General features: G+C 43.5%; 1 protein-coding gene across 2 annotated transcripts in view; it reads left to right on the forward strand.

Annotated features, from left to right (window-relative positions):
- Positions 1–13,652, forward strand: part of CGNL1 (cingulin like 1) — a 127,189-nt gene that overhangs the window by 30,268 nt on the left and 83,269 nt on the right. For both annotated transcript variants that reach the window (XM_032175058.2, XM_032175057.2), the window contains exon 7: positions 6,430–6,642. In XM_032175058.2, coding sequence (XP_032030949.1) covers positions 6,430–6,642 — 213 coding nt within the window. The remainder of the gene's footprint in view (positions 1–6,429; positions 6,643–13,652) is intronic.

Here is a 13,652-nt window from a genome sequence, read left to right on the forward strand (position 1 = left end):
CCTTGCAGCTTGATCTCAGACTGCTGTGCTAGCAATCAGCGAGACTCCGTGGGCATAGGACCCTCCGAGCCAGGTGCGGGACACAATCTCCTAGTGTGCCGTTTTCCAGGCCCGTTGGAGAAGCGCAGTATTAGGATGGGACTGACCCGATATTCCAGGTGCCGTCTGTTTCCCCTTTCTTTGACTAGGAAAGGGAACTCCCTGACCCCTTGCGCTTCCCGAGTGAGGCAATGCCTCGCCCTGCTTCGGCTCGCGCACAGTGCGCTTCACCGACTGTCCTGCACCCACTGTTAGGCACTCCCTAGTGAGATGAAACCGGTACCTCAAGCAGAAATGCAGAAATCATCCGTCTTCTGTGTCGCTGGGGCTGGGAGCTGGAGACCGGAGCTGTTCCTATTCGGCCATCGGAGGTACTGCGTGCTCTAAAATGTCACCATTTTTTAAAAAAGGGAATAATTCTGAAATGAACTGCATACTTCTTTTCCTCTTTAAACATGCCATACTGCATATCTGTTAACTGAACATCATTAGTTTTTTGATTTATTTATGTTGATAATGGGATAACGATATGAGACTTTTGGTGACGTGTTCAGGCAGAGGCTGACAATGCGAGATACAGGAGTGGGCAATAGCACATGTTTTCTTAAACCTGTTCGTGATGTTGCTTACAGGTAGTTTGTCTCTTCCCCATAACAGGAGCTGTATCATTTACTGCTGCCTTTCTGCAAGAAGAGTTAGAGTGTAATTAGCCTCCCTAGGCCAAAGTGGGTTTCTCTTGCGTCAGAAAATCGCCCTCTGTTTTTATCAGTTTCCTTTGACTTGTCAGCAACACTTAAACTATGATCTATGGTTTCTACATTACTAGTAAAATAGACCCTGTCTCCTTGTCACTTTCAATTTATTCTTCATATCTTCATAAAAAGTGGCCTGGGGGGATTTGATAACAGAGTGTAGTTGTGGCCAAGTTTCCCATGGCATTTAGCTTGGAACAAACTCTTAACACAATGAGCATTAAACACTTATGCTTTTGAATGTTTGAAAAAGGTTGAAGGCCCAAGTTTTGCAAGTCCTGCATAATGGACCAGATTTTGCATGAAATAGCTTTTAATATGTCACATTTTGTTAAATAACATCGGACCCCTGTATGCAATCAGTAAAGTAACATTAAGAAGGAATAGGCTGCTCTGTCTATGGAGTAGCCATTCTTTTGTTTCTTCTCTAATAAACTGGCTTTCACTTAAAAAAATAAATAAATAAATAAAACAGTTAAAAAAAAGAAGGAAGGGAGAAATAGTAGAAAATACTTTCTTAGAGTAAACCATAAAATTGACCAACAACGGGTTGACTTTGTTATTCTTAGTTAAATAGATGATTCTGAATTTTTTTTTTTTTCCAGCTCAAGTTACAAAAATGATTATAGAACAGGTTTCCACCACTTCTTTGTCAGGAATGCATTACCTTCCGTTCCAAGGGTGACAGGTCAACGTGAGACAGCTCGCTAAGTGCCACGATGGTGGGGTTTTCTAATTATCAAATGTCTGCTTTGATGGGAGCCTGTGGTGCTGAGAGATGGGCCTCCCTCCAGCTGAGTGTTGTGGTGTTTTATTCCTGTCATTTGCCGAGATGCAGGTACTTCAGTCTCATTAAAATAGTCTGGTTATAAAACTGTAGTGGTCTGAGGAGAGATTGTGCTCAGAAATTATGTCTCTAAAACCTCTTTTGTAATGATATTATTGAACATTCTACAAATTTTTATAAAAAAGGCAGCCAAAGATACCATGATTCTCACCAGCCGTGTGATGCTTCCTCGGCCGTCCTCCTGTAATAAAAAAATGACAGAATTCTTTGTCAGCTACCATTGCTATAAAACCTTTTATTTATGCTTTCAGTGAGCATGGGCCAGAGATAGGGACCCTGTGGAACTTCTGGGAAGCACTTATGCAAAAGAGGGTCTAGACTGGTGTCTTCCTCATTTTGATGTGGCGTGCTCGTGCACAGGTGGTGTGTGAAGTAAAGCTTTTTGTGAGCAAATACATTGCCATTCTGGACATCCGGGTGCCTGTTTCTCAGTGTGCATGGTCTTGGGGTGGCCACTTGCTGCTGCTGCAGACCAGCTGGTCCCCTAGTGTGTTCCTTTTTCTCTCAGATCTCCTACCTGTCTCTTCAGGCTCTGGTCGTGTTTCTTTGCTTTAGTTTAAGAAGATGGACCTCCTTAAAGGGCCTTGCAGCAAAACACAGTGCTCTGTTTTGTTGGCATCTGTACTAGGCTGTTTTCCTGCTGCTGAAAAAGACATACCTGAGACCGGGCAACTTACAAAAGAAAGAGGTTTAACAGACTCACAGTTCCATGTGGCCGGGGAGGCCTCATAACCATGGCAGAGGGTGAAAGGCATATCTCACGTGGTGGCGAGCAAGAGCCAAGTGACAGGGGTTTCCCCTTATAAAATAATCAGATCTCCTGAGACTTACTCACTACCACAAGAACAGTACGGGGGAAGCCACCCCCATGATTCCATTATCTCCCACTGGACTCCTCCCTCAACATGGGGTAGTTATGGGAGCTACAATTCAAGATGAGATTTGGGTGGGGACACAGCCAAACCATAATAGCGTCTAATGGATGAACACCAATGTGACTGTTTGCTTCTCGGCCTTCTTGAGTGTGTGGTTTTGTGGTCAGATCTGTACTGACCATAGTGAAGGGAAAGGGCATTAGGACCCATCTGGGTCCCATTCTTGACTCTACTGCTTATAAGGCTGTGTGATCTTAGGCGTGTTAGAGTCTCAGAGCTTCGTTCGTTTATGAAGAATAGTAATCTTCATCTCCTTGAATATCCATCTCTCTGGATTGTTAGAAATGCTCAGCACAGTTCTTATGACGTATAAGGACCAAACACAGTCAACTTTTCTAGCTCTCGCCACTCCCAGACAGCCAGTTTTCCCTTGTTTTCTTTAATTGGAGTCCACAGAGAGGCAAGTTGACCTCTAATGGATGTATACTTACATTTTGAAGTTTATGTATTTTTCTCTCCCTTCTTTGATTGATATAATTAAGCCCCGAGGTGATGGAGTGAAGTTTTTGAAACCTCCTGTACCTTTTAGTCTCTACTCTGGAAAACTTCAAGTGCTACTAAGTGATATGGCGAGGTGTAATCTGATTGGATTTGTGCTGCACAGTCCACTTAAGCGACAGCCCCAGCCACAGATAACAGCATGTCGTTGCAGAATGGACCATAAAAACCTCAGTCTTGACATGCATTGGCGGCAGCACACAAAAGGCAACACAAAACAGAGATATGCTGGAAAAGATAAGTGTGGGGAGAGGAACTGTCTTATCGTCCAAACAATTGAGAAACGTGTGAGAGTAAAAGCAGGAAACAGGGGTCAGAATCACAGGGCCTGCACTAAAGGTGCTGGCAGGAGGTTCCAGGAAGCCCTGGGGGGTAGCCGGAAGCAACAGTAATTCAGGAGAGACTCTGATCTTCCTTAAGAAGGGGCTGGGCAGCAGCAGCAGGCGTCCTCTTTGATAAATATGAGGACAGAGTATATTTTCATAAGCTCTTTGTGTTTGGTGCTTTGAAAGAGCCAGAGCTGGCCTCGTTACCTGCATGGGTCTCTTGACATTTCATCTGAGCTTGTCAATGCCTGCTTGTTAGATTCTTGATGGGCAAAATCTTAGTCTGTGCAATGCAGCCCCACCTTGGGATTGTAGAGGTTCCCTTGGTTCAATGGAGGTGCATGTCCTAGAGAAAATGAAAGAGATCTCGTTGTCAGTTATACTTAAATCAATAAAATGTTTCTTCCCTCATCAGGGAGACAATTCTTGAATGGAAAGTAGCTTATCATCTCTGAAGCCTTGGGTCCCCAGGTGGCAACCATGCCTCTGATTCCCCCGGGGTTCCAAGAAAACAGGTCGTGTTCTTATGCAGAAGCCACAAGTGAAATAACTGATGAGTTTAGGATTCTGACATCTCCAGACACCTGCTGTACTGCACTTGTTTATTTATATCTGAACAGATAAGTGCACCCAATATTAATCTATGCATCAAAAATATAATAAATCAGATCCGTATCCTTCTTTCAACAAGGATAAGTAGGGGAGTCAAATGCAGATTAGAAAAATGATTAAAATATATAGAATGTAAAATAAAAAGTCTTAAGTACTGTGAGAATAACAGCTAAAGTGAGATGGGTATTCAAGAGGGATATTCAAGGAAGACCTCTTGGAGGAGGTCTTACCGTATCTGGGTCTTCAAAGATTTTCTGAAAGGCAGGGAGAGATGGGCCTGAGAAGGGAGAAGGGCATTCCAGACTGAAGATGCTGCATGGATTGCCATAGAGGCTGTAGGTGAGAGCCTGGACGTGGGGAGCAGCTGAGTGGTTATCGTAAACCACCTGCACAGGAGGTGAGGCGGGCTTTACCTAGGGAGGTGATGGAAAGGACTGAAGATGTTGCAGAACTAACTTTTTGGTTATGAGAGACCAGGAAGAGAAAAGGCAAAGTCTTGCCAAGTTTCTGAGCTTGAGTGCTGAGGGGGCAAGTGGTGCTTTTCACAAGAGCAAAGAACAAAGAAAGAAGGAAGGAAGGAGCATGATGAATTCTCTTGAAATTGTAATCCTACTGAATCTGAGGTGCCGCAGGACATCCAGACGGGTGCATCTAGCAGGTCTTTGAATGTGTTAGTGCAGGTTTGAACTCAGAGAAGGGTAAGAGGTAAAGGTTTAGGAGTCATTTACATAGAATTAATAGTTGGAAAAACAAAAATGAGCTTGCTAAGAGAGAATAAGGAATGCAAAGTTGCATTCTTGGAGATCATAGATTTTGGGAAGAGGGAGTGAAAAGCCAGAAAAGATTATCACAGAAGAAGCAGCCTGAGGGAAGAAAACAGGAGTCTGTGTTATCTTGGCATTACAAGAAAGAAGGGCATCTTAGAGAGACAGGAAGGGAGGATGAAAGAGGGGTAAAGAAAATTGACAACTGGGAAAAGGCCGTCAGTTATGATTAAAGGTCACAATGACCTCGGAGGGGACTGTCTTGATAGAGTAGGGACAAAAATCATCATATAGTAAGAGGTTAAGAAGTAAATGGGCAGTTGTGAAGTGGAGGCAGTGAACAGAAGTTATGCTTTCACACATTTTGGTGGTGAAGTTTGGCAGGTAGCCAAGATTCAAGAATCTGGGTAGGAACAAAATGGCAGAAAGAAAAGACAACTGTTATTAGTCCATTCTCACACTGCTATGAAGATACTACTTGAGACTGGGTAATTTATGAACAAAGGAGGTTTAATTGACTCACAATTCCGCATGGCTGGGGAGGCCTCAGGAAACTTCCAATCATGGCAGAAGGGGAAGCAGGCACCTTTTTCACAAGGCAACAGGAGAGAGAGTGAGCAAAGCGGGGAAAGCCCCTTATAAAACCATCATATCTCATGAGAACTCATTATCGCAAGAACAACATGGGGAAAAGTATCCACATGATCCAATCATCTCCCACAGTGTTCCTCCCTTGACACATAGGGATTATGGGAATTATAACTCGAGATTTGGGTGAGGACACAGAGCCAAACCATGTCAATAACTGATGGAGTGAAGACTGGGAGCAGGCTGGCAGGGGACAGTGTGTTGTCTGTGGAGGGACTCTGGGTGGAAGAAGGCCTGGAGTGCAGAGAGGGGTTGAGGTGGAGAAGGAGCCAAGGTGCCCACATCTCTCTGGCTGAGGGAAGAACAAAGGTGTCTGTGAGGGCGAGTCCTGAGCTGGAAAACTGAGAAGGTCTGGGACAAAGATGCTGGAGGGAAAGGAACGCTGAGCCTTTGGCAGGACACACTGGGCTCAGGTAATGTGGTTTATAGTGGAGCCTGTTGCCCCAGCTTTGTGACCTTCCTCATTAATACTTGGCAGTTAAGAAGGGGAAAATACGAATATTGTGCCCTGCTCAGATGGGCAAATGAGATAGAAGAAAAACAGGCAAAGTCGTCCTGAGTACGAGGAATGTGGATGAAGAGTTTGACCACACTCAGGGTCCCAGGGGATACGAAGCAAGGTAGGCAAGCTGGCGTGTTCCCCCGTGAAGCAACAGCACACACAGGGCAAGAGCAAGGGCAACAGATCACTGCACAGAAGTGAAACGAGATGGAAAATACAGACGTGTTCCCCAAAGCAGTGAAATTTACATTAGTTTCCCCTTTCTCCCTCAAATTCGATCAAATCTCCAAGAAGCAGAGACAGAGGAATCCAAGGGAATGACGGCCTCTGAGAAATGCAGGGGGAGAGGAAGAAATGGTCTAAACAGTGTGCGGGATGAGGAAGGAGAGAGTGGCAAGGCCAGGTGAAATGGCTGTGCACATGGGGACCGAACTGGAGGGGAGATACAGGGCATCTCAACAAGATGTTTCATTGTCACCGCCTCCCTTCGTGTTTCCTCTCTCTAGGAGCTCTTACAGGCAAAACAGGATCTTCAAGATCTGCTGATTGCCAAAGAGGAGCAAGAAGACCTCTTGAGAAAGCGAGAGCGTGAACTCACCGCTCTGAAGGGAGCCCTGAAAGAAGAGGTTTCCAGCCATGATCAGGAGATGGACAAGCTGAAGGAGCAATATGATGCTGAGCTGCAGGCCCTGAGGGAGAGTGTGGAAGAGGCAACCAAGGTGAGGGATGGGGCAGGAGAATCTGGCTTGGAAACAGATGAAAGGGTAAGACCCTCTCTCCCACACCACTGCAAATTCCATTCCTTCCTTTTAATTAGAGAGTGAATCTCAATTCATCAGATCATGGACACAGAGCTTATTAACAAAGAATAAGCTCAATGGTCCTGCGATTGACCTTTTAAAGTGTATAAACTGAAACGTTGGTAGGGACATTGGTTAAATCCTATCGCAGGTGGGGAGATGAAGAGGCTGCAGATGAACACTTGAGGTTCTGCAGCCCGTTGCAGAGTGGAGGGATGTACTCTCCCAGGCGTTCCTAACGGTCAGAGGCCGAGGGCATTGTGTGACCACGTTAATGGGCAGAAGTGCAGACAAGACCCAGATTCCTGGAATCCTTCACCCCCCACCCTAATCTGTTCCTTTTGATTTTGTGTAGCCTTTTGTTAGACAATTCAGGTTCTTTTCTCAGCACAGTTACAAGAGGGTTAATTGGCTGAATTGCCCAAACCCTTCCAAGATAATTTTTCTCTTAATTGAATTCTTGGCTCCTACAAATAGATTCAAAATTATGCTGAAGTCTTTTGGGGCAGACGTCATACTGGCTGTTGAAGAAGAGAAAAACAATATTTTGAAGGGGAAAATCATTTGAAATGTCATGCCATCTTTAGGGAAACAGGGGAATTACAGATTATAAAATTTTCAGAGACTCTGTAATATATAGGTTAAAAATGATGAAGAAAGAACTCTTGATATTGTTTATTCTGTGATGATTACAGTGACAGCTCAGAGCTAGTAGGCCCTGTCTCCCCTAAGCCCTATGGTGATTCAGTGATTTTCAATTATGGCACAGTAATTGCAAATGACAAGAAATGAAAGATGGGTTTGTTTGTTATAACAATAAAAAGTCTGGGAAATAGTCTGGGGTTATTACAACTTTGAGACCGTTTTTAAAAGCCTCTTGTTGATTTCCCTATCTTATTATTTTTTTAGATTTGACTGAATTTGAGGAAAAAAAGCGAAACCAATTTAATTTTTATTGCTTTGAGGGGACATGCCTATTATTTGCATCTCATTTCATTTCTGTGCAGCAGCCTGGTATCCTTGTGATCGATCTTTATGTGCTATTGCTTCATCAGGTACTTGCCAATAGGCTACTGAGTAAAATGTTTCTGCTTTGGACCCATATGTTTATCACCCTTAAATCTTGCCTCAAAACATGAGTTAATGTGGTATATTCTGGGTGGTTCCTTCAAGGATAGTTGAGAATAGTGTTGGGGGTTACGTTCGTAGTGATTTAAGTATAAGGAAAATCAAACTTGTGCCTCACATGGGGTGGGGGCTATTTATTGGAAGCTTCCAGGTTCTCTACTGTCAGAGATAGGTAAGTGAGGAAAGGACACACGGTAGGTGAAAGGATATCTTTGTTGTATGGAATTGAGATCATCAGTAGAGACTTAACGTTACTGCGTTTTGACCTGTTCAATGTCTGCATTATATATTAACTCATATTATTTTCATTATGCCTGTTCAAGAGCGATAACTACATTGACCCATATCAGTCTGTAAAAACAAAACAGGCGAAGTAGTCAAGACGTGTATCATTGGCAGAGAATGGACAGTTTCCAAGCACCGGGAAGCTAACACAAAGGGGTTCGCCTTAGTACCCACTGGGGTGTGGGCCAGCAGGGGCTCTTTGTTCCAGGTTGTTTTCTATACTGCTGCCAGCATCTTTCCTTAAAAAACCAAATCTGATCGTGTCAGCCTCTGCTTAAGTAACTTGCTTGACTCCCCATTGCCCCAGATTTAAGCTGAAAATTGTTAGCATGGTAGGGAAGAAGTCCCTTCTCTGCCTAGCCCATCTCCAGAAAACTCTGTGTCTTTCAGACCTCTCACCTCTTCATACGTGCAGAGTGACTTGCTCCTACTTTGCCATCTGACCAGGCTGCTGTCCTGCAAGGCTTTCCCCAGATGTCCTCTCTTTTGTGAACATGCCCTAGATGCCGATACTCCCTTTGGCGGAGTTCGTTGCACCTTCCTTCACCTTCCTTAGGGTTTCTGCGGAACCCTGGCCATTCTTCTGCTGTAGTTTGTATCATACCCTATTATAATGTCTCATCTTGTCTGTCTCCTCCATTAGACTCTGCACTTCTTAGGCATAGGGGGCACTTTTGTCCCCTTCTTTTTTTTTTCCCTGAGAGGGAGTGAAACACTCTAGTACCTCTGGGGGAGCATAAATGAGTCTGTTATTGGGAGGATGGGAGGGTGTGATGGGGACTGTGACAAGCTGGCTGGAGGGCATGTCCTTTGCTGGAGCAGTCAGTGGCTTCTCTGCTCCAGCTTAGAGTTGCCAGTGAGGGAATGCTGGGCCCATGTTGCTAGATCTTTCATTTTTTCCAAGAAGCCAGATATCTGGATGTTTCTGTGAGATCTCCCAACTTTTAAGCGTGTCTTCAAATTACAAAATAAATAAATAAATAAATAAATAAATAAAATAACATAGACCAGTGCGCCCCATATGCAAGTCAAGAGCCTGTGCTCTTAGCCTGTTGAGCTCAGCATGGTGCCTGGGACATAGTCACATCTGTGCAGTGTCTGGCAAGTGAAAGTTAGTTTAGGACAAATTTCCTTTCTGACTGGGTTTTCAGTCCCTGCCATGTAGTTCTTGTTGAATTTTTTCAGTGGTGATGTGGGAGGTCTTTTCTGGAACTCTAGTATTATTCTGTGAATTTCTGTGCCTTGCTTTTGAATTTCTCTGCGGTTTCTTTCTTTCTCTATCCTTCTTTTTTTTTTTGAGTGGAGTCTTGCTCGGTCACCCTGGTTGGAGTGCAGTGGTGCGGTCTTAGCTCATTGCAACCGACACCTCCCAGGTTCAGGCAATTGTCCTGCCTCAGCCTCCCAAGTAGCTGGGATTACAGGCATGTGCCACCACGCCTGGCTAATTTTTTTGTATTTTTAGTAGAGATGGGCTTTCGCCATGTCGACCAGGCTGGTCTCGAACTCCTGGCCTTAAGTGATCTGCCCACCTCGGCCTCTCAAAGTGTTGGGATTACAGATGTGAGCCACTGTGCGTGGCTTCCTTGCAGTTTCTTAAAGAGGATCCTGATTGTGTCTTTTCACCATATTAGCTTTTGCTTCTGAAGGTGGCTGCTTAACAAATGTGATACAGTCATATTTTATGGGGGACAAATGTGTCAATTTAGTTGATGGGTGCTGTTTTTGGTTGTATTATTTATGTCTTGGTATTATAGAATAGAATCTTAAGATTATGAAGTACTTGGAGAAGAGTGCATTAAATATAATTTTTAAATCTGGTAAATAATGTTTCTTAAATATGTGCTCTTACACTTAGATTTTTCCTGCCCCAGGGGGAGAACCCACCCACCACTGTGACTAAAAACTGACTTTTTTTTTTTTTTTAAGATGAAGTCTCACTCTGTCGCCCAGGCTGGAGTGAAGTGGAATGATCTCGTCTCATTGCAACCTCCACCTCCTGGTTTCAAGTGATTCTCCTGCCACAGCTTCCCGAGTAGCTGGGATTACAGGCATGCGCCACCATACCTGACTAATTTTTGTATTTTTAGTAGAGACGGGGTTTCACCATGTTGGCCAAGCTGGTCTCGAATCTCTGACCTCAGGTGATCCATCAGCCTCAACCTCCCAAAACAAAAAGGACATTTCTTTAAGAAATTTTATTGCATTAAAAAGTTTATTTCTTCAGTAGGTCTTATGAAGCAGCCCAATCTTCTGTCATCAGTTTTTCTTATTCTTGCCACTGCCCCAGTGCCAATACCCCTTAAAGTGCTATTTTATCATTGTAAAATAACAAGCACTTTATCCTAGCTTGAGCACTAAAGATTTTACATTACTAGAACGTTTGGTGAAAAATGTCAAGTTATATTTAGATTGTTGTACAGGTATTCCAAACAGATAACTCCGTAATAGTGTATTTTGTAAACCCATCAGCCATATCTTTTAAAGAGCAGATTGATTGCTCAGTGCATGGAATTCATGGACGCCTAGGTTATGTGGGGTTTCCTCACCCAGCAGAATGAATTGCATCTCACTGGCAGAGCGGTGGTGGTTTGGGTTATAATGTGCACTATTTAAGTTCTCTTTTTATAGAGAAATGGATCTTCGTAGTCTGTTAGAAAGGAGATTATAGCTACCAAACATTCTTTTAAAGGAGTAAGCACTTAAGCAACTTATTTCATAACATGCTTTTTTCTCTGTTTCTGGTCATTTTATACTTTTTTTAGTTTTAAAAAGGAAATGTCGTCTTCTTCCTTGGGTTTGTGGCCATGGCTGGAACCCTTTAGAGGAAATGGGTGCTCAATAGGGATGTGAATGAGTAAAATGAACCTTGTTCACAGCTGTTGGCTTCTTTTTTCCAAACCTAACCTTTCCCATCTGCAACTCTTGTGCGAAAGAGAAGTACAGACAGTATAGTTTCTTGAAGTTTCTCAGAAAGTAGGCTCAGCTCAAATTCCAGCTCCTCCAGAAACTTCCCTTGTTGCCTTTTGGACCTTACAGTTTCTAGAGACCTGGTATTGTTGGCAATTTTGTTCTGGGTTTTATCTTCCCTGCCTACTAGGTACTGTCATCATTTTCTACTTGGTAACACCATTGTGCTTGGTACTTAATAGATGTTTAGTAAATGTTTGTGGGTTAGATGGATGAATAGACAAAAAGGGAGATGTGTTTAGAGTCCTCAACAATCTCAAGACCAACCATTAGACTGTTTTGGCTTTTAATTTATAAATTCAAATTACTTCTCATGAAAATGAACAAATCTTGTTTGTTAGGAGCAATATCATGATGTTAATGTTAATCTTGGAAGGAGTAATTTTGCATTTAAGAGTTGCAAGTATTTTGATGCTGATAAAAAAGCCACTTTTATTTTTGTGCGAGATAATACGACTTTTGGGCCATTAGGCACTTTCAGAGTGCCCGACATACAGCAGTTATGCAACAAATATCTCCCAAGGGAATGGATGAGGGAGAACAGGAGGGAGGATGAAGACATGTGAGATACCCTTGCCATCCTTCATTTCTCCGTTTGCATTATTTTTAAATACAGCACTTACAAATTGATTTACTGAGCAACTGCCAAGTACAGGGCATCGTGCTAAGTTCGTGAGGACTATACATATAAATGAGGTGGAATTTACCCTTCCAGGAGATTGAAGGGGAGATATGTAACTCTCAAGCTGATTATAGACAAGAATAAATGACCCAGGTGAAGTGGAGATAAAATCACATAGGAATCCCTAGAGGACACCCCATGGCTGTGCTTAGGAGGAGGACTGGTGGCAATCATGAAAGATTTTATGGAGGGGACAGTATTTGAGTTGGATTTTGTGTGATGTCTGGGCTGGGCTTTGTGGAGAAAGCGAAGTTAAGGTGGCTACAGATTCAGAGACTTAAGGGGCGGGTGCCGAGATCCAATGTGTGGACTGTGCTTGGATCCCAACTGAAACAAACTGTAAAAAACAAAATATCTAAAATCACTGGGAATATTTTAACACTCTATGTTAACGATGCTAAGAAACTAAACAATTTTTAAGGGGTGATAATAGTGCTATTGTTTTTAAGAGTTTCTGTCTTTTTTTTTTTTTTTTTTTTTTTTGAGTTGGAGTCTGACTCTTGTTGCCCAGGCTGGAGTGCAGTGGTGTGATCTTGGCTCACTGCAACCTCTGCCTCCTGGGTTCAAATGATTCTTGTGCCTCAGCCTCCTGAGTAGCTGGGATTACAGGCGCCTGCCACCACACCCCGCTGATTTTTACATTTTTAGTAGAGATGGGGTTTCACCATGTTGACCAGGCTAGTCTAGAACTCCTGACCTCAGGTAATTCACCCGCCTCGGCCTCGCGAAGTGCTGGGATTACAGGCATGAGCCACCATGGCCGTCCAAGTCTCTGACTTTTAAAGAAACATACTGAGGTTTTTATAGGCTGTCTGAAATTTGCTTTAAAATAATCCAGTTTGTTGGGGGAAGTCAGTGGGGTATGGAGGAAACAAGATCAGCCATGCATTGATGTGTGTTAAAGCTGGGTAATGGGTAGGTGAGGGTTAATTACCTATCCTCTCTACTTGTTGCAAATGTTTGAAGTTTTTTCTTTCTTTTTCTTTTTTTTTTTTTTTTGAGACAGAGTCTGGCTCTGTCACCCAGGCTGGAGTGCAGTGGCATGATCTCAGCTCACTTCAATCTCCGCCTCCTGGGTTCAAGCCATCCTCCCACCTCAGCCTCCCAAGGAACTAGGACTACAGTTGCACGTCACCACACCTGGCTAGTTTTTGTAAAGACAGAGTTTTACCACTGAGCTCAGGCCATCTGCTCACGTCAGCCTCCCAAAATGTTGGGGTTATAGGTGTGACCCACTGCACCCAGCCTTGAAGTTTTCTTTGGTAAAAAGTTTGTGTGTGTGTGTGTGTGTGTGTGTGTGTGTGTGTTAAAGAATAAACAAAAAGAGTTAAAATAGGAAAGTGGGGTGGGGTGAGATTCTGGAGACTATTTTTAGTTGGTAGTCAGTGAGGGAGCAATGATGTTTCTTTTATTAGGGACTGATATGGTTTGGCTATGTCCCCACCGAAATCTCATCTTGAATTGTACTCTCATAATTCCCACATGTTGTGGGAGGGACTGGTGGGAGATAACTGAATCATGGGGGTGGTTTCCCCCATTCTGTTCTCATGGTAGTGAATAAGTCCCACGAAATCTGATGGTTTTATCAGGGATTTCCACTTTTGCGTCTTCTTCACTCTCTCTTTGTCGCTGCCATCCATGTAAGACGGGACTTGCTCCTCCTTGCCTTCCACTATGATTGTGAGGCTTCCCCAGCCACATGGAACTGTGAGTCCAATTAAACCCCTTTCTTTTGTAAATTGCCCAGTCTTGGGTATGTCTTTATCAGCAGTGTGAAAACGGACTAATACAGGGACCTAATGGGGACATTACTTGGTAGTGGTGTGACCTGAGGCTGCAGCTGGAATGGTTAGAAGTAGAGAGTGAG

The sequence above is a fragment of the Hylobates moloch genome, unplaced genomic scaffold, assembly GCF_009828535.3.
Source record: "Hylobates moloch isolate HMO894 unplaced genomic scaffold, HMol_V3 SCAFFOLD_14, whole genome shotgun sequence".
NCBI lineage: Eukaryota > Metazoa > Chordata > Mammalia > Primates > Hylobatidae > Hylobates > Hylobates moloch.